This window comes from Entelurus aequoreus, linkage group LG14 (genome assembly GCF_033978785.1).
Source record: "Entelurus aequoreus isolate RoL-2023_Sb linkage group LG14, RoL_Eaeq_v1.1, whole genome shotgun sequence".
In the NCBI taxonomy this organism is placed as follows: Eukaryota; Metazoa; Chordata; class Actinopteri; order Syngnathiformes; family Syngnathidae; genus Entelurus; species Entelurus aequoreus.
The window spans coordinates 47,363,857-47,380,370 of NC_084744.1; the positions used below are offsets into that span (position 1 = coordinate 47,363,857).

Sequence of the window (16,514 nt, forward strand, 5' to 3'; positions counted from 1 at the left end):
GTTGAGTTTTGCTTGGTCTGAGAAGTAAAAGTTAATATTCAGTATTTTAGTGTTCATAGTTAATATTGTAAATCCCACCTTCTTCATTTTAAATGTACATTTTGGGTGTCTCATTCAGTAAAAAACTGTAAAATTCCATTCGTTTTTTTTGAGGTGGTCTGTCATAATGTTTTTAGAACTCTATCGGACATTGTGACTTTTGGTATTAGTGTTCCTGGGGAAAAAGGGGACCCAAACACACTGTACAGCAGGTTTTTACAGCTAAATGTGTACATATAATTTATACACATATACACTTTGGCCCCCCAAGACAAATTTTTTTCTCTCAATGTGGACCCCCGAGTCAAAATATTTGCCCAGCTCTGTCCTAGTACAGCTCTTACAGTTGTCTATTCAATATAAGAGATGTATTTATTGTTTACATTGTTGTTTACCTATTTACCTACATGAGACAGGAAACATATCATATTGCAATAAACTGCAGAGTAATGTATGTTCTACAGACAACAATACATTAAGTAATACACATTAATTGTGTGTACATTCAGGGGGGTTTGTATACAATTTGACTTGTTTGCTTGACAAGCGCGCCCCCTTGTGGCCGTGAAGTGCATGACTTGAGGCGTCTTTTTTTTTTTTTTTTTAATCTGTTCAAGACAAAAAGGTAAGAATAACTAAATTAAAGACGGTCAAATTAATTTGGCTGTTTGCAATAATAGGATGCTAAAATGACAAAAAATAAAGTCTTAGCTTCTACTCTTCCTACGGGGAAACCGGAAGTGGAGATGTCGGTTCCCTAGCAACTATATTGTCCACACGCGCGTGAGTGGATATCAGCAACAAGTCACTTTCACTCCATTTGTTCCCACTCTTAAAACATTGGCCTACAGAAATTACGGCAAACTTGGGAAAATGACGGGCAAGAAGAAAGAGGCGACTTTGCAGGTTTGTCAAAAAGGAAAAAAAAAAAAAAGTTTTAAAAGGCATGAACTCCGACTTGACGTCGTCATTCTGTTCACTTCATGCAGGTTTCTGTCATTAACCAAGAGCAGTGGGAGGAGGTTCTTGCAACCAAAGGTTTAACAGGTAAATACGTGACTTCCTTCGTGCTGCATTCACGTCTAATTTCAAAATAAATGATTAATTTTTTTAAAAGAGTGTAAAGTTTTGTCACAGAAGCATTTTAACACTACTGATTGGAATGCATTTTAATGTCCTGTGGCGCCCTCAAGTGGTGGATGCAATAACTGCATCTACGCGCTCTTCCCCCCCCTAGTTGTGGATGTTTACCAACAATGGTGTGGTCCCTGTCGAGCTGTGCTTAGTCTCCTACGAAAAATAAAGAATGAACTCGGGGACGACCTCTTACATTTTGCCACTGTAAGAATTCCAGCGTGCAAAGGTTTCACATGAATGCAGAATCTGAAATATGAGAGTTTGTGTGCAGGCCGAGGCAGACAGCATTGATGCACTGGAGAAATATAGAGGAAAGTGTGAACCCACCTTCCTTTTTTATGGGGTGAGTAGTGAGTACTGTATTATACATCAAATAATATACAATGCTTAACAAATTAAATTAATTGATTATCATATTTCATGTTCCTTTATTTAACCAGGTAAAAACTCTGAGATTAAAATCTATTTTACAAGAGCGACCTGTCCAATAATTTATTAAATACATATAACAACAACAAAAACAGTAACAGTCAAACACTTTTGTTAAGAGCACAAATTACCTACTACATAAACATAAAAACATGCAATAGGTAAAACAAAAATAAAATATTTCAATAAAAACTATTTAAAAACAAGTACAGTCGATCTTTTAAAATGGCCTGAAATTCTCCCAAAATGATCAGTTCAGGTAGCCTCTGATCCTTTTGTAATTCATTCCAAGACCATGGAGCAGCAAATCTAAAGGCTTTTTTACAGAAACTTGTGTTGGCTCTAGGAACCAACACACCAAGGATGTCCTGTGACCTAAAACTGTAGCGACTGGAGTCTCTACACATAAAAGAACATACATAAAGTTAAAGTACCAATGATTGTCACACACAAACTAGGTGTGGCAGAATTATTATCTGCATTTGACCCATCACCCTTGATCACCCCCTGGGAGGTGAGGGGAGTAGTGAGCAGCAGCGGTGGCCGCGCCCAAAATCATTTTTGGTGATTTAACCCCCAATTCCAACCCTTGATGCTGAGTGCCAAGCAGGAAGGTAATGGGTCCCATTTTTATAGTGTTTGGTATGACTCGGCCGGGGTTTGAACTCACAACCTACCGATCTCAGGGCGGACTCTCTAACCACTAGGCCACTGACTAGGTTAAGGGGAACGTTTTAAGGGGGGAAACGAGACCAAGAAGTGATTTACAAATAAAAACCATCCATCGAGAAAATCTGCGACGTGACAAAGTTGGACAGTTTGCCTTTGCAAACAAAAGTGCTAAGGTGGAGAAGGTTGCCACAGCCAGTAATAAAACATAAGCCACAACAATATACAGTATTCTTTTTTTTTAAAATAAGTGTCGGGTGCATTCATAAAAAGCAAGTGTCCAAAATCTAGCAAAGACATACAAGTGGTCAGAATCAAGCATTTCCTAACTTGTAGGGAAAAACAGGACTTGTTTATAAAAAAAAAAAAAAAATTGTATTTTAAGTTTAGCCACAAGTATTTGTATGTGTGATATTAAAAGACAGGTTGTCACCAATAACAATCCCCAAGTACGTATATGTTGTAACCATTTCAAGTTCAACCACATGAGCAGATGATGTTTTTGGAATGTTCAAAGGCAGTCGTTTGCCATTTGAAAATAACCTCACCTTATTTATCTGCATTTAGCACTAGTTTCAACTAAGTCAGCTGGGACTGAACAGCATTAAAAGCAAACAGCTTTCAAGAAGCTCAAAGGTTTGCGCTGTAGCAGGGGATGAACAATATATGACCAGGTCATTGCATAAAAATGGAACGGAGCATTCGACACATTATCACAGAGATTGTTTACATTAATGGAAAACAACAGCAGACCCAACATGGAACCCTGAGGTACACCCTTTAATACAGGGAGAAAAGAAGAGGAAGACCCAGCGAACTAGACGCACTACGTTCTATCAGACAGGTAATTAGAAAACCCACTTTACAGCATGCTGACATAGGCCAATCCTGTCCAGTCTTTCTGCCAAAATGACGTGGTCGACCGGATCCAATGATTTTGAAAGGTCAATAAAAACAGCTGCACAATATTTTTTGCAAACCAATGCTTCAATAAAGTCATTCACAACTTTGATAGCAGCAGTTATGGTGCTATGTCTCTTCCCAACACCTGATTAATGTTAAAAAGCAGACCATAGGTGTCTAAGAGTTCTTAAGTTGTTCACTAACAAACTTTTCAAGAACTTAGCTTGGACGCATAACTTCGAGATGGGTCTATAGTTATTAACAGCAGTGGGATCTCCTCCTTTCAATAACGTTAAAACATAGGCAGATTTCCATATGTTAGGAAATAGGAAAGATAAAAAATATGGGTTAGAGGTTCTGCAATAAAATCAACGGCTGACTTTAAAAAGAAGCGCTCATGTTTGTCAGGACCTGCGGATTTACCAGGATTTACAGGTTTTAAGGCTCTCTTGACCTCAAACCCATTAAGAGGTGTATAACTAAATGTATTGGCTATGGAAATGTGAAGGGATGGTGACATGTAAACCTTCTGAACATAAATTATTAGAGGTGGGAATCTTCGGCGACCTCACGATTCGATTAAAATTCGATTGATGCATATTTAATATACTGTATGTGTTTTAATGCAGTTTTACATTTGATTTTGTTTCACTAAATAGGCGTTCATCACTTGAAACTTTTAAAACAGTGCATTTGTAATAAGAAATTCCCATCAATTCTGTGACTTTCCTTTTCTTTTTTATGTGTGAACGGTGGAGAGGTCCTCGGGAGGTGATCTTGGGATCACTTCCTGAGGATCCTTGATGCAGAGGAATGTTCATCCATCTTGCTATGGTCTGGATAGCCTGCTGATCCTGAGCCAGAGCGGGATGAATGGATATATATACAATATCTGGGTATTTTTTCTAATAATGTTTATACTGTAAACCTTGAGTTGTTAAAGTTTAAGTGCACCTCTCTCCTCAAGTGTGCATGTGAGTGTGTATGAGTGGATGTGTGCTTGTATGAAGGCTTTGCGTGAGCAAAGTATGACTGTTAAATGTGATTTTAACTGTAAAATTCAATAAAAATATTTGCAAAAAAAAAGAAATTCCCATCACATTTATTAAATTAATAGAAATGTGTGTAAAACTGGAACATAAGTGTGAACATAAAGGAGCTGGTCGGATTGCTCGGTGAGGTGGGTTGCTGCAGTCAGCCAAATTTTAGAACTGTCTGCATGACTTTATTTACAATAATTAAATCGATTATCGATGTTTACTTATTGATTTTTGATAACCGTCCATGCCCGAATTGCGATGCATCTAAAAATGTATTCCGCCCACCTCTACAAATTATTATACTTGTAAATGTTATAATATAATATATGTTATAATAATGCTGTCAAAAACATATTTTTAATAATATTAATCACACTTAAATTTGGACCAATCACAGGTTATTACTCGCTTTAAATTAACTTAAAGAAAGATCCCAATATATGGCCACAAATGCAATTCTATTGTCAGAATGTCATACAAGGAAATTTTTAAAAGTTTCACTTAAAAGCACATCATCTATTTGCTTAAAACTTCTACTCAAATTATTATTTAAAGTACCGTCAAAGTTTATTTTAAAGTGACATTTGTCACAGATCACACTAGTCGTAGTATCTTTATTAATCATAATGTTGGCATTAGTGCCTGCATTGACCTGATCACTGACCTTTTAGAAACCTGCGGCGCCTTTCAGGTAACCACCAAGATTAGGGAGCGCGTGGATTAAAAATCCATTGCGTGAATAGTACAATTTTTTTTGTGAGAATTCTCATGAGTTAATGCATTACATTTGACAACCCTAGTTATGATATGTGGTGTTACTGTCTCCACTTATTTATTTTCTAATGAGAGGAAAACGTGGCAAATTAAATTATTTGGGGTATGGCAGTTGTTGCTACTGTCCGAAAAACTAGACCATTAACTTGGGCTGAGGTTACTACTGTATTTGAGAAAATTTAATAACATGATGCTATTTTTTTTTTGCACAAATGATTCATTAATGACGGTCATTGTTTCGTAGATGTATGAAGTGCTTAAAAGTCCTGGCTTGTCCTGAATGCAGAATGTTAGTTGGCATAAACATTTCATGTCTTACTTGTGCTGCATGGACAGGGTGGGGAGCTGGTGGCTATGCTGCGAGGGGCCAATGCTCCTCTCCTTCAGAGGATGATCGTAGAAGAACTGGCAAAAGAGAAGTCAGTGCTGGAACAAGGCGGTGTACGTAAAGTGAGCTGCAACATATATACAGAGACATACTACTTTTACTGTATATCCAGGGTGCCATCATTAAAAGTTTATGAACTGTGCATGCATTTTTTTCAAGTATTTATCACACAAGTGTAAGAATAAGTTAGCCACTGTAAAATGTGGCAATCTACTTGTGTTGTTGAGTGTGTTTACTTGAGTGTTTATGGTTCCTGCCAGGTAATAAATGATGTCCTGGATAATGAGAAGATAGAAGAGGAGGTTGTGCATCTTCGTTCTGAGGATGGAGAAAACATAATAGGTGCTGTGGTAGTGATAAAACAGTCATTATTTTCAGACTACCACAAAATACTGACTGGAAGTGTTGTTATTGTACGGCTAATGGTTCTGCGATGTGCATTTGCATCTTGTAGTTCCTGCCAGTAAGTCCTACACTGTCGCCATCATCAAACCGGATGTAGTGGCTCACGGCAAGGTTACTGAGATCATTATGAAGGTAGGGAGGAACTCGGACGCTCATGTTGTTCGAAAAATCAATCTGACCTATTGTCATGAAATATAATCATCATTATTTTATTGAGCAGATTCAAGACGCTGGGTTTGAAATCCTGGCCCATGATGAACGCTTGCTCACTGAAGTCCAGGCGCGAGAATTGTACCAGCACAAAAGCGCAGAGGTCTGGTATAGAACAAAAATGAATGCCTTGTCTAACATACTTTTTATATATTTCCATAAAGATCATCTGACTATCCAAATGTGACAAGTGTATAGTATAGTAGTGTTTGTACAGTCGTGAAATGTGAAACTGTACATAACTGGATAAAAATAATATGTAATGTAGGCTTGAATAGTTTAATTTAGTACTTTATTGTAACGTTAGCATGGGATAATATGATCAAGTATAACATAACAGAGGACTATAGATCCCTACAGCATAATTGACAGTTACAATAAGGTGTTTTGTAAAACAGTGTACTGTACAACTATGAACATACACAGATATCCTTGTTTTAAAGTCCATGCTAAAGACGTGTACACCAACTAAGGGCTTCAGCGATGACATTTGGAGGTTAGTTTTGAGCTCTGAATTCTAAATGAGCATTCACATGGGAAATATTCTGTTCCAGCACAATATGTTACAACACACATCAATACTATGTGCAGTTCTGCAGGGGGCTTAAATAAAGCTGCTGGGTAAGCTCATTTTGTTTTTGCTTAATGAGCTATTTGTGAGGAGGCTAAATCATTAAATATTTAAGCAATGTAAAAAAAATTAGAGTTATGGTTAAATGAAATATTGAGTACTATTGCATCATTTTAAATCAATACCAGGGAAGTTGCTCGACATGTCATATGTTGCATAATTATTCAAGAGTGTATGTGACCTGCAGGCTTGTTTTGAAGACTTGGTGCAATTTATGTCCAGCGGGCCCTCCCACATTCTGGTGCTTTGTCAGCTTGGGGACTCAGCCAATGTGGTGCAGGCCTGGCTTGACTTCATCGGCCCTACAAACATAGAAGAAGCCATGAGAGAGAAGCCAGAAAGGTGAGATACCAAAAACCGTGTACAAGTTATGTGCGCATCTCCCATTAGCCACCTTGCAACCTAGTATCTGTTATCAGTCAGAATGTGTTGTGATTACTTTGTTTGCTGTGGCTGACATGAGTGCATACACAAATGATTGCACCAGCAAAAAGCCCGTCTATGTCAGCCACACCCAAACATGATGCTCCTCCATGGCCGAGCACCAGCCAAGCAACCATCTGCTCTTCTCTTATTTCCCTCCCGTGTACCGGGCAGCTTGAGGGCACAATACGGCACACAGACGCTGTTCAACGCAGTGCATGGCAGCGAGGACAGCGACCGGGCCAGCAGGGAGCTTGCTTTCTTCTTCCCCAACATTAGCACGGCCTCGGGAACGGAGCAGGATGCGGAGGAAGAGCGTGTAGAGAGGACGCTGGCTCTTATCCGGCCTGACGTTGCCAGAGAAAACAGAGGTGGGGTCTGAGCCAAGTACAAAAGCACATGCCTTTACATGTGCATGCAACCTTACACACTCTGACATGGTTCTTGTACACCTGCACAATCTTGTGACATCTAATATACAAACACATCCGTAAAAGATGCCGAACTCAATATTCAGTAGGTTACAGTACATGTTTGCGTCCATGTTTCTCCCAATGAACTGTCACTCCGGCGTGCCGGCAGGACTCATGCAGCCCCAGACCATGACAATATCATCACCATGCTTGACTGTAGGGAGGACACACTTATCTTTGTACATTCTTAAGTGTTAAGTTATATTAACATCTGCAGAAACAAGAGGTGTGTATTCACTTTTGTGAAGTATTGCACATTTGGATCATTAGATTAGATTGTGCAGGTGTGCCAAATGTTTGTGCAGTTACACTATATTGCCAAATGTATTTGGCCACCTGCCTTGACTCACATATGAACTTAAAGTGCCATCCCATTCCTAGCCCATTGGGTTCAATATGATGTCGGTCCACCTTTTGCAGCTATTACAGCTTCAACTCTTCTGGGAAGGCTGTCCACAAGGTTGCGGAGTGTGTTTATAGGAATTTTCCACCATTCTTCAAAAAGCACATTTTGAGGTCTCTCTCTGATGTTGTTCGAGAAGGCCTGGCTCTCAGTCTCCGTTCTAATTCATCCCAAAGGCTATCTATCGGGTTCAGGTCAGGACTCTGTGCAGGCCAGTCAAGTTCATCTACACCAGACTCTGTCATCCATGTCTTTATGGACCTTGCTTTGTGCACTGGTGCACAGTCATGTTGGAAGAGGAAGGGGCCCGCTCCAAACTGTTCCCACAAGGTTGGGAGCATGGAATTGTCCAAAATGTTTTGGTATCCTTGAGCATTCAAAGTTACTTTCATTGGAACTATGGGGCCAAGCCAAAATCCTGGCGCAAGCCCCTTCCTCTTCCAACATGACTGTGCACCAGTGCACAAAGTGACAAAAAGATCATTTCTTCCTGAGAGGACATTGTTCTTAAAAGGAAAGAATGGCTCACACGGTCACAGAGCATGAACATGAAGGCTTCAGAATGTCTCATCTTGGCTTCAAAGCAGATAAAGCCCTGAAGACTCCAGCCAAGGCTTTCAGAACTCCTCTGGCTCCTGGGCGCAAGGCCTTTAGTGCTTTCAATTCTCGCCTTTCCACTCCTGTCGTCAAAGTGCAAGAGAAGAAATAATAATGTCCATAAAGACATGGATGACAGAGTCTAGTGTGGATGAGCTTGACTGGCCTGCACAGAGTCCTGACCTGAACCCGATAGAACACCTTTGGGACGAATTAGAACAGTGACTGAGACCCAGGCCTTCTCGACCAACATCAGTGTGTGACCTCACAATGCGCTTTTGGAAGAATGGTGGAATATTCCTATAAACACACTCCGCAACCTTGTGGACAGCCTTCCCAGAAGAGTTGAAACTGTAATAGCCGCAAAAGGTGGACATACATCATATTGAACCCTTTGGGTTAGGAATGGGATGGCACTTCAAGTTCATATGCGAGTCAAGGCAGGTGGCCAAATACTTTTGGCAATATAGTGTATTTGTCTTTGTTGATTTTGTTTTTAAGAGGAGATTATGGGCCGGATAAACAAGTCAGGCTTCAAAGTATCTCTCCAAAGAGAAACGTTGCTTACAGAAGAGCAAGTCAGACTGTTTTACCTCCATCATATTGAGGAGGATTACTTTCCTGCACTGCTGCAAAGCATGACCAGGTAACTTGAACATGCAAACCTAAGTAGTGTATGTATTGCAGTACTGTGTGTACTCATCATGTCCGTGCCCACACAGAGGACCAGTGCTGGCTTTGGCGCTCACCCGAGAAGATGCAGTACAACAGTGGAAGGACATGCTTGGTCCTTCTGATGTTAGAAGAGCTAAGGAGGAGAATCATGAATGGTAAGCATCATATTTCACCAGTTACACAAACATGATAAACTAAGGGTCAGTACAAAACATATTTATGGTAACACTGTACATAACTAATTTTGGAGGAACCAAGTTTCTCACTTGGGTCTAGAGCAGGGGTGTCAAACTCATTTTAGATAGGGGGCCACATGGAGAAAAATCTACTCTCAAGTGGGCCGGCCTGGTAAAATCACGGCGCCGATAACTTAAAAATAAAGACAACTTCAGATTGTTTTCTTTGTTAAAAAATAGAACAAGCACATTCTGAAAATGTACAATTCATAATGTTTTTTTTTTTTATACTTACATGTTGCGGTTAATAGTATTCTGTCTTTATTTGTCGTCATTTATATTTTCTGAATAAATTATGTGATAATGTTGATTTTCAATCTATCCAGATTACAAAATGATATCAAAATCAAATAACAGTATGTTATTTATGTAGTTTGATCATTTTCCTCGACTGATGTACTAACATCATGTGGTTTATTTTGTACATATGTAGCATCATCTACAAATATACAAAGAGTTGCTATTACGACATCCAGTGGACACATTTAGAACAGCAATTTTTTCATTAAAAAATTTCAGGTTAATTTATATATTTAGCAAACTCATCCCTCGGGCCGTACGTTTGACACCCCTGGTCTAGAGCGAAAAACGTGCAGGAAAAGATAGTGTAGGTCACTGAAATTTAACAATCAGAAGAAAAAAGTTGAACAAGCACTATGAGCATACAAACATTGCTCATGTAAATTCAAGGAAATCTATTTTAACATTGCATCGAGGTTTAAAAAATATTATTTTAAAGTGCTTTAGAGTGGTTTAAATAACCTAGGTTTTTACAAGAAAGTTATTTTGAAAAATGTTAATCATAATGATAATTTGTAAATGTGTACATATATTGTGTACAGTCTACTTAAAATGTTTTTCCTTTGCATTCCAGCTATTTTGTTCAACATAATGTTTTGTATGTGATTTAAGGAAAACATTTAAATAAAATTGTTGTCAATGATCAACCCATCTTAGCAGCTAATTGACTGTAAGTCATTGACTATTCATCCAATCATTAAAAAAAACTGGGAAAAACTTCAGAACACATCTCCAGAGCATTTTGACCCTAACCAATAGGGAGCACCACATACATTTTCACTACTTACCCAGCCCGTACCCTGCATCTGTAATGTATTTGATTTTAGGCACAATTCAAGCTCGTAGTTCCAACATTGCCCTTATTACATCATAAATGGTGCAAACTCATAAAAAAATGTGTAATTATCTAGTTGAATATTTATTTATGTTTTTGTGGGATCCTTAGTCTTAGGGCCCAGTTTGCTGTGGGAGAGCATCTAATCAACCAGCTGCATGGTAGCGAAAGTGTTGAGGAGGCCTCCCGGGAAATCACCTTCTTCTTCCCTGTACAGCAAACGCTGGCGGTGATCAAACCTGACGCCATGGAGGAACACAAAGGTTGTAAATATTTCAAAATAGCTTTTGTGTCTGTGGGATACAATTATTTCCTGTGATCGCTCCCTACAGAACAGATTTTGGAGGAGATCCGTGAAAGAGGGTTCTCTGTCAGCCGTCTGGAGGAGAAGCTCCTGTCCAGGGAGACAGCAAAGATGTTTTACGAGAAACACAGAGACCAGCCTTTCTTCAATCAGCTGGTGGAGTTCATGTGTGGGTTAGTTCACCACCTTAAAAAAAGCACACCAAATGAAGGCATGTGGCAGATTTGTCCCAATTCCCTAAAGAAGTTGTCATGGTGTAATGTTTACTGCAACAACTCCAGGCAGCCAGACAGAAAGTCAATCTTTCTCTCTTGCCTTCTTTTTTATTTTAAACATCACACTTTGGATGTGGAAACAGTGGAATTATCTTCAACTTGCCCATTGCATTTGTTCTGACATTCATTCATTACAAAACAGCTTTCTTCCCAGATGTTACAAGAAGTTTGAGAATGTGAGAGCTGCTGCCTGCTCTTCTTATGTATTTACATTAGGGCTGCCAAGTGATTACTTTTTAAAATCAGATTAATCACACTGTATTACTGTATGATTAATCATGATTAATCACTGGTTATTATTTGCTTGCATAATTATAATTTGCTTAAGAAATACCCTAATATTTGGATACAAATGCAATTTGGTAGTCAGAATGTCATACAGGAACTTTTTTAAAATAATTTACTGAACTGCAAGTCATTGATTTGCTCAAAACTTGGTAACAGTAAGTATAGTAAGAATCCATCCATCCATTTTCTACCGCTTGTCCCATTTTGGGGTCGCGGGGGGTGCTGGAGCCTATCTCAGCTGCATTCGGGCGATAGGCGGGGGACACCCTGGACAAGTCGCCACTTCATCACAGGGCCAACACAGATAGACAGACAACGTTCACACACTAGGGCCAATTTAGTGTTGCCAATCAACCTATCCCCAGGTGCATGTCTTTGGAGGTGGGAGGAAGCCGGAGTACCCGGAGGGAACCCACGCAGTCACGGGGAGAACATGCAAACTCCACACAGAAAGATCCCGAGCGCAGGATCGAACCCAGGACCTTCGTATTGTGAGGCAGACGCACTAACCCCTCTTCCGCCGTGCTGCCCTATAGTAAGAATTACGTGCCTATTTTGAAAGTCTTTGCAAGAATATAGCAAACTAGGACCAGATGTACATTATGGTACGGACCATGAAAGCCCAGACTGCAAATGATTTGCGCATGCGCAAACCGCTGCAATTACTGCTCTGTGAGGTTCTCCGCTCTGACCGCGCAACAGGATTGGAAAGTTGTCAGATTTAGCAACAGTCGCCAAGTTGGCAACACTGCATGCGGTGGCTGTCCATTTAGAAAATGTTTCACTTGCATGTATCTGTGGTGAACACATATAAACTGCTGTAAGCATAGTTTGCTGTCCATGTAGCATTCATGCTAGCAACGGCATCCTCACGTTCATGTTTCGCTTTAAGATGCTATTTTAAACTTAATGTGCGCCGATGCTAAAAAAAAGTTTGTCGCTGCAAGACAGAATAAAAACATCAGTTTTATTTAAAGTTCCGTCAGAGTTTGTTTTGAAGGTCGCAGAGCACATCGCTCTAACTATCACTGATCACTGCCTCACTGCCTGTGCAATGCGCGCCAGCTTCTGATGGTGAAAACAAACACCGTGATTAATCTTTATTCATTTATAACGCGATACATTTTTTTTTAAAACTAATCACATGCATTCATCCATCTCTGTCGCGTTATTTCATTGTAACACAGCAGGCTCCTTTAATGAGCCCACGCTCCAAGCGTTGCGGGCAGACACTTGACAAGCGACTTGATTACAGCAGTAACAAAAACAAACAATATGGGACCGGGAAGACACGAGGAAAGAAGTACAAAAACTAGAATCCCCGGCAAACATGTAAAGTTTTGACAGGTAAGCAAAGGAGGCGTACTGTAGGCAATCAACAGCATTCGAAGGAGAGAAATGGGGGATGCCGTGGTAAAAGCAGCTAAGCAGACTGAGGAAGAATTCTCACAACAACTCAAATAAATGCCCTGTCAGATATCACCATTTATTTGGAGAGAATTAACAATGCAAGTATTTTTTTCCATCCATTCATCTTCTAACGCTTGTCCCTTTCGGGGTCGCAGGGGGTGCTGGAGCCTATTATTTAAAAAAAAAAAAAGTGTCTCCAGCAAAAAGGGAACTTTTTTCATGTTGGACTAAAGAGCTGGTACTTGAGCAGTCGTTATTACTATCTACTTCACTTCTTTTTTCTTTTTTTTTTAAATAAATACTGGTGTTGTATCTGCTGATGTAGTTCTGGCAGATACCCATACATGTCAAAATGTCAAATATCGGCTCCGATCTCTCGTCACTATCTGCCTCTTAACACTATCTCACATTAGGCACCGCCTGTGCATGAGAAATTAAACACTTTCCTACTGTTATTAACACACGTTTGACTTTTTTTTTACCAACCAAAACTTAACATTTACCTAAACCATTCTCATAGTGTTCAACAGTTATTATACCATACAAGAAAATACCAAGCCAAAGTTAAAAGCGGGGAAAAATAATCCAAACATTGTTTTTAATATAAATATTTACATGTTCTCCCTGTGCATGTGTGGGTGAGGGGTTTTTTTTGGGGTACTGCGGCTGTCCTCCACATTCTAAAAATATGCATGTTTAGTCATTTAGAAACATTTTAATTGTCCATAGGTTTAAATGAGAGTGAATGGTTGTGCGATTATCTGGGGACCAAAGCAGGGTGTAACCCGCTCAACAATGTGAGTTCAGTTTCTTATATTTAAACACATTTTAGTCATGACATTTTTTAAACTTCCCTAGAACGAAATCTTTAGTTTATACCAAAAACTTGTCCGAACATAAAAATGTGAACATGTATTCAAAAAAACAATCTAATCCAACTACAAAACATTATTGTTCATCTGTTTTGAATGTTTTATAGATAAACTGCTGGTGTTGTTTCACCTTACTTGCAAACTAAATGTTACATATAAATTGTGAGTTCCTGTCTTGTGACAGGAGTACCTGTCTGATGATGGTCTTGGAAAAGGAGAATGCTGTGGAAGAGTGGAGAGCTATGATGGGCCCCACAGATCCCGACCAGGCTAAGGTGACATCCCCGAACTCTCTGAGGGCTCGCTTGGCCTCCGATGTCCTCCACAACTGTGTGCACGGCTCATATAGTCAGCATCACGCAGAGGAGGAGATTAAATTAGTCTTCGGTTGCATGCCAGAGCTCACAGATGAAGACAGCTTAAGTAAGACCGTCACTTGACTGCTTTCAGGTTGCTTTGATGTGTTAAAATTCCACATAAATTGTCTGCAGATGAAAAGACAACAGGTCCACACGATGTCTCTCCTGAGAACTATCAACATCATCAAGAAGGTAAACAACATGAAATGTGGCATTGGCTTAGTAATATTCACAACACTCAATATACACTAACCGGCCACAACATTAGGTACACCTGCACAGTGTAATGCCATCTAAGGGCTGTACCACACATTCTGCCTTTGTTGAGTTTTGATTGACACTATGAACTATTCATTCAACAAGAGTATTGTTCTGATTGTATTATCTTGATGTTCTACTATCTCTTGTATTATTTGCAAGTGTACCTAATGTTGTGGCCGTTGAAGTAACACCGAGCTTGTCATTGACATGATCTTTTCCCTTCACACATGAACCAAATACACACCGTCTTCAAGCTGGAGTAAATGGAGGTCATGAAGAAGCATCACGATGATTCCCTACACTTTTCTTATCTTCAACATTCAGCCATGAAATCATGAAATAAACCTGACGAGAGGTCACCAATAGCTACTAGACATGTTTATTTTACATTTTCTCTAAAGAGTAAAAATATATATTGAGTATTGCAGTCAGCCATGATACTTCTTTCAAAAATCAGCGCAGAGGTTGACTTCTTCTATTAGGCTTTCGTCGTCCATCTTGTCATCATTACTGAAAGACCTCTCAAACATGTCTGCAATGCTCCTCTGTAGGTGATCCTGCACAGATTCACATAATGAAGTTATACAACAGATCTTGATCAGTTTTTAAAGTGTGACACATTGAGCATCCTCTCAGGGAACTTAATAAAACAGTTGAGGCCCCTAAACTTGATTTACTAATTCATATTTAGAGTAAATTCTATCTCACCCAGACTTTGTTTACTCTCTCACTGAAGGAACTAAACATCAGTTAAGTCTGACTTTGAGATAACTTTGAGATTTCTTTATTTCTGTAAAGCTGCTGCAACTCCCCTGCCACCTTCTGGATGAGCGGCCCGCTTCACACTTCCCTGTATATCACTGACATTCATAAAGTATGTAAAAGTGTGTATTTGGTTACCCTAGTGTGGAATTGAGCCGTCACTGCATTGGATGAGAGGTTGGACTCTGAAAGACCAACCTGCTCCAACACTTTCATTTTTGTTTGGATCATTGGCCTGCAACAAGCGGAGAAGCAAACTCAAAACAACCAAGCACACTGTTGAGAACTACTATAGTTGTGCAAACATACCACAGGTGATCATCAGCTGTTCCCTTAGCAACCAAGTAGTGAATGTTCACATTATTGGTTTGACCGATGCGATGCACCCTGTCTTCAGCTTGGACCAGAACCTGCGTTGAAAAAGTATTTAATGACAACAGCAAAAAGAACATCTGTGAAGTTGAACTCGATCTTACCCCCGGGTTCCAGAAAAGTTCTGCAAATATCACAAGGTCGGCGGCGTGCAGGGTCAGGCCCATGTTGGCGGCGGTGATAGACAGCACGGCCACGCAGGTCTTGTTAGAATACTGAAACTTGTCGCACAGCAGCTGGCGCTCACTCGATGGTGTAGTCCCGTCAATGCGAATAAAACAGACATCCTGTTGACGCAAATTAGAGCTAACACTAACAGATCTTGTTAAAGGGGCAGTTTGCAACCTTTACAGGGATGCCTGGAGGGTGCTAACTTTCTAATGTGTTTTAAGCATTACATCCCACCTTCTAACACCTTTTAGCACATAACGACGTAACTCGGACAATTGTGTAAAATTAGCTTTGTGGGTTGTTAGCAAAAAAATTAGCAATTGGGCTGGCTAATGTTAGTTGCCATTCAATGAATGTATATTCTATCGTAACATCAACATGACTGCAAATTGTTAGTTGCGTCTGTGAAACTGCTTTTATGTGTATGCACGCGCTCCCTGCAAGTAGACAACCTGAACGGCACACAAACTTCTCAGGCCGGGAAGCAATTTTTATTTAATATACTTACTAATTGTGAAAAATGCAGACTTTTTAAAAATGACTGCTTTTTTTATGCATGACCTATCTCATTTACTGTTACAAAATTTCAACATTATTCATGACTTTCTTTTTTTCTAAGTTTATGAATTGTTTTTATTCTTTTCAGCATGGTCTTGGCACTTCTCTATAAGGTGGCAAATTACATGAGCATTGGAGTCTTTTTATTGTCCAGAATTCTTCAATATTTAATGTGTTCAGATATTGTTGAAAAATTCCACCTCCAGTGTAGGTTAATGGGATGGATGATCCTCAAACTGAAAATAAGCATGTATTGTTTTCTCCAAGAAGCACTAATAAGACAATAGGGTACTGCTATTACAATGGATTACTGTA

The 16,514-nt window shown here is 39.6% G+C and overlaps 2 protein-coding genes across 2 annotated transcripts in view; one reads left to right on the top strand and one right to left on the bottom strand.

Moving 5' to 3' along the window:
• The first annotated feature begins 815 nt into the window (after nucleotides 1-815).
• On the top strand, nucleotides 816-15,157 carry nme9 (NME/NM23 family member 9). Its single transcript, XM_062070051.1, has 17 exons — nucleotides 816-945; nucleotides 1,029-1,086; nucleotides 1,277-1,380; nucleotides 1,448-1,519; nucleotides 5,328-5,441; nucleotides 5,640-5,721; nucleotides 5,834-5,916; nucleotides 6,005-6,097; nucleotides 6,813-6,967; nucleotides 7,223-7,419; nucleotides 9,023-9,167; nucleotides 9,244-9,351; nucleotides 10,679-10,830; nucleotides 10,900-11,044; nucleotides 13,901-14,139; nucleotides 14,208-14,267; nucleotides 14,591-15,157. The coding sequence occupies exons 1-17, from the start codon at nucleotides 913-915 to the stop codon at nucleotides 14,626-14,628; spliced, it is 1,878 nt and encodes a 625-aa protein (XP_061926035.1). The 5' UTR covers nucleotides 816-912; the 3' UTR covers nucleotides 14,629-15,157.
• The window catches only part of smarcal1 (SWI/SNF related, matrix associated, actin dependent regulator of chromatin, subfamily a-like 1), a 27,033-nt gene continuing 25,197 nt past the window's right edge, over nucleotides 14,679-16,514 (bottom strand). Inside the window, exons 14-17 of the mRNA XM_062070040.1 lie at nucleotides 15,575-15,757; nucleotides 15,408-15,508; nucleotides 15,237-15,333; nucleotides 14,679-14,893 (exon numbers count right to left, since the gene is read on the bottom strand). Of these exons, the coding sequence (XP_061926024.1) occupies nucleotides 14,783-14,893; nucleotides 15,237-15,333; nucleotides 15,408-15,508; nucleotides 15,575-15,757 (492 nt within the window). The 3' untranslated portion in view covers nucleotides 14,679-14,782. The remainder of the gene's footprint in view (nucleotides 14,894-15,236; nucleotides 15,334-15,407; nucleotides 15,509-15,574; nucleotides 15,758-16,514) is intronic.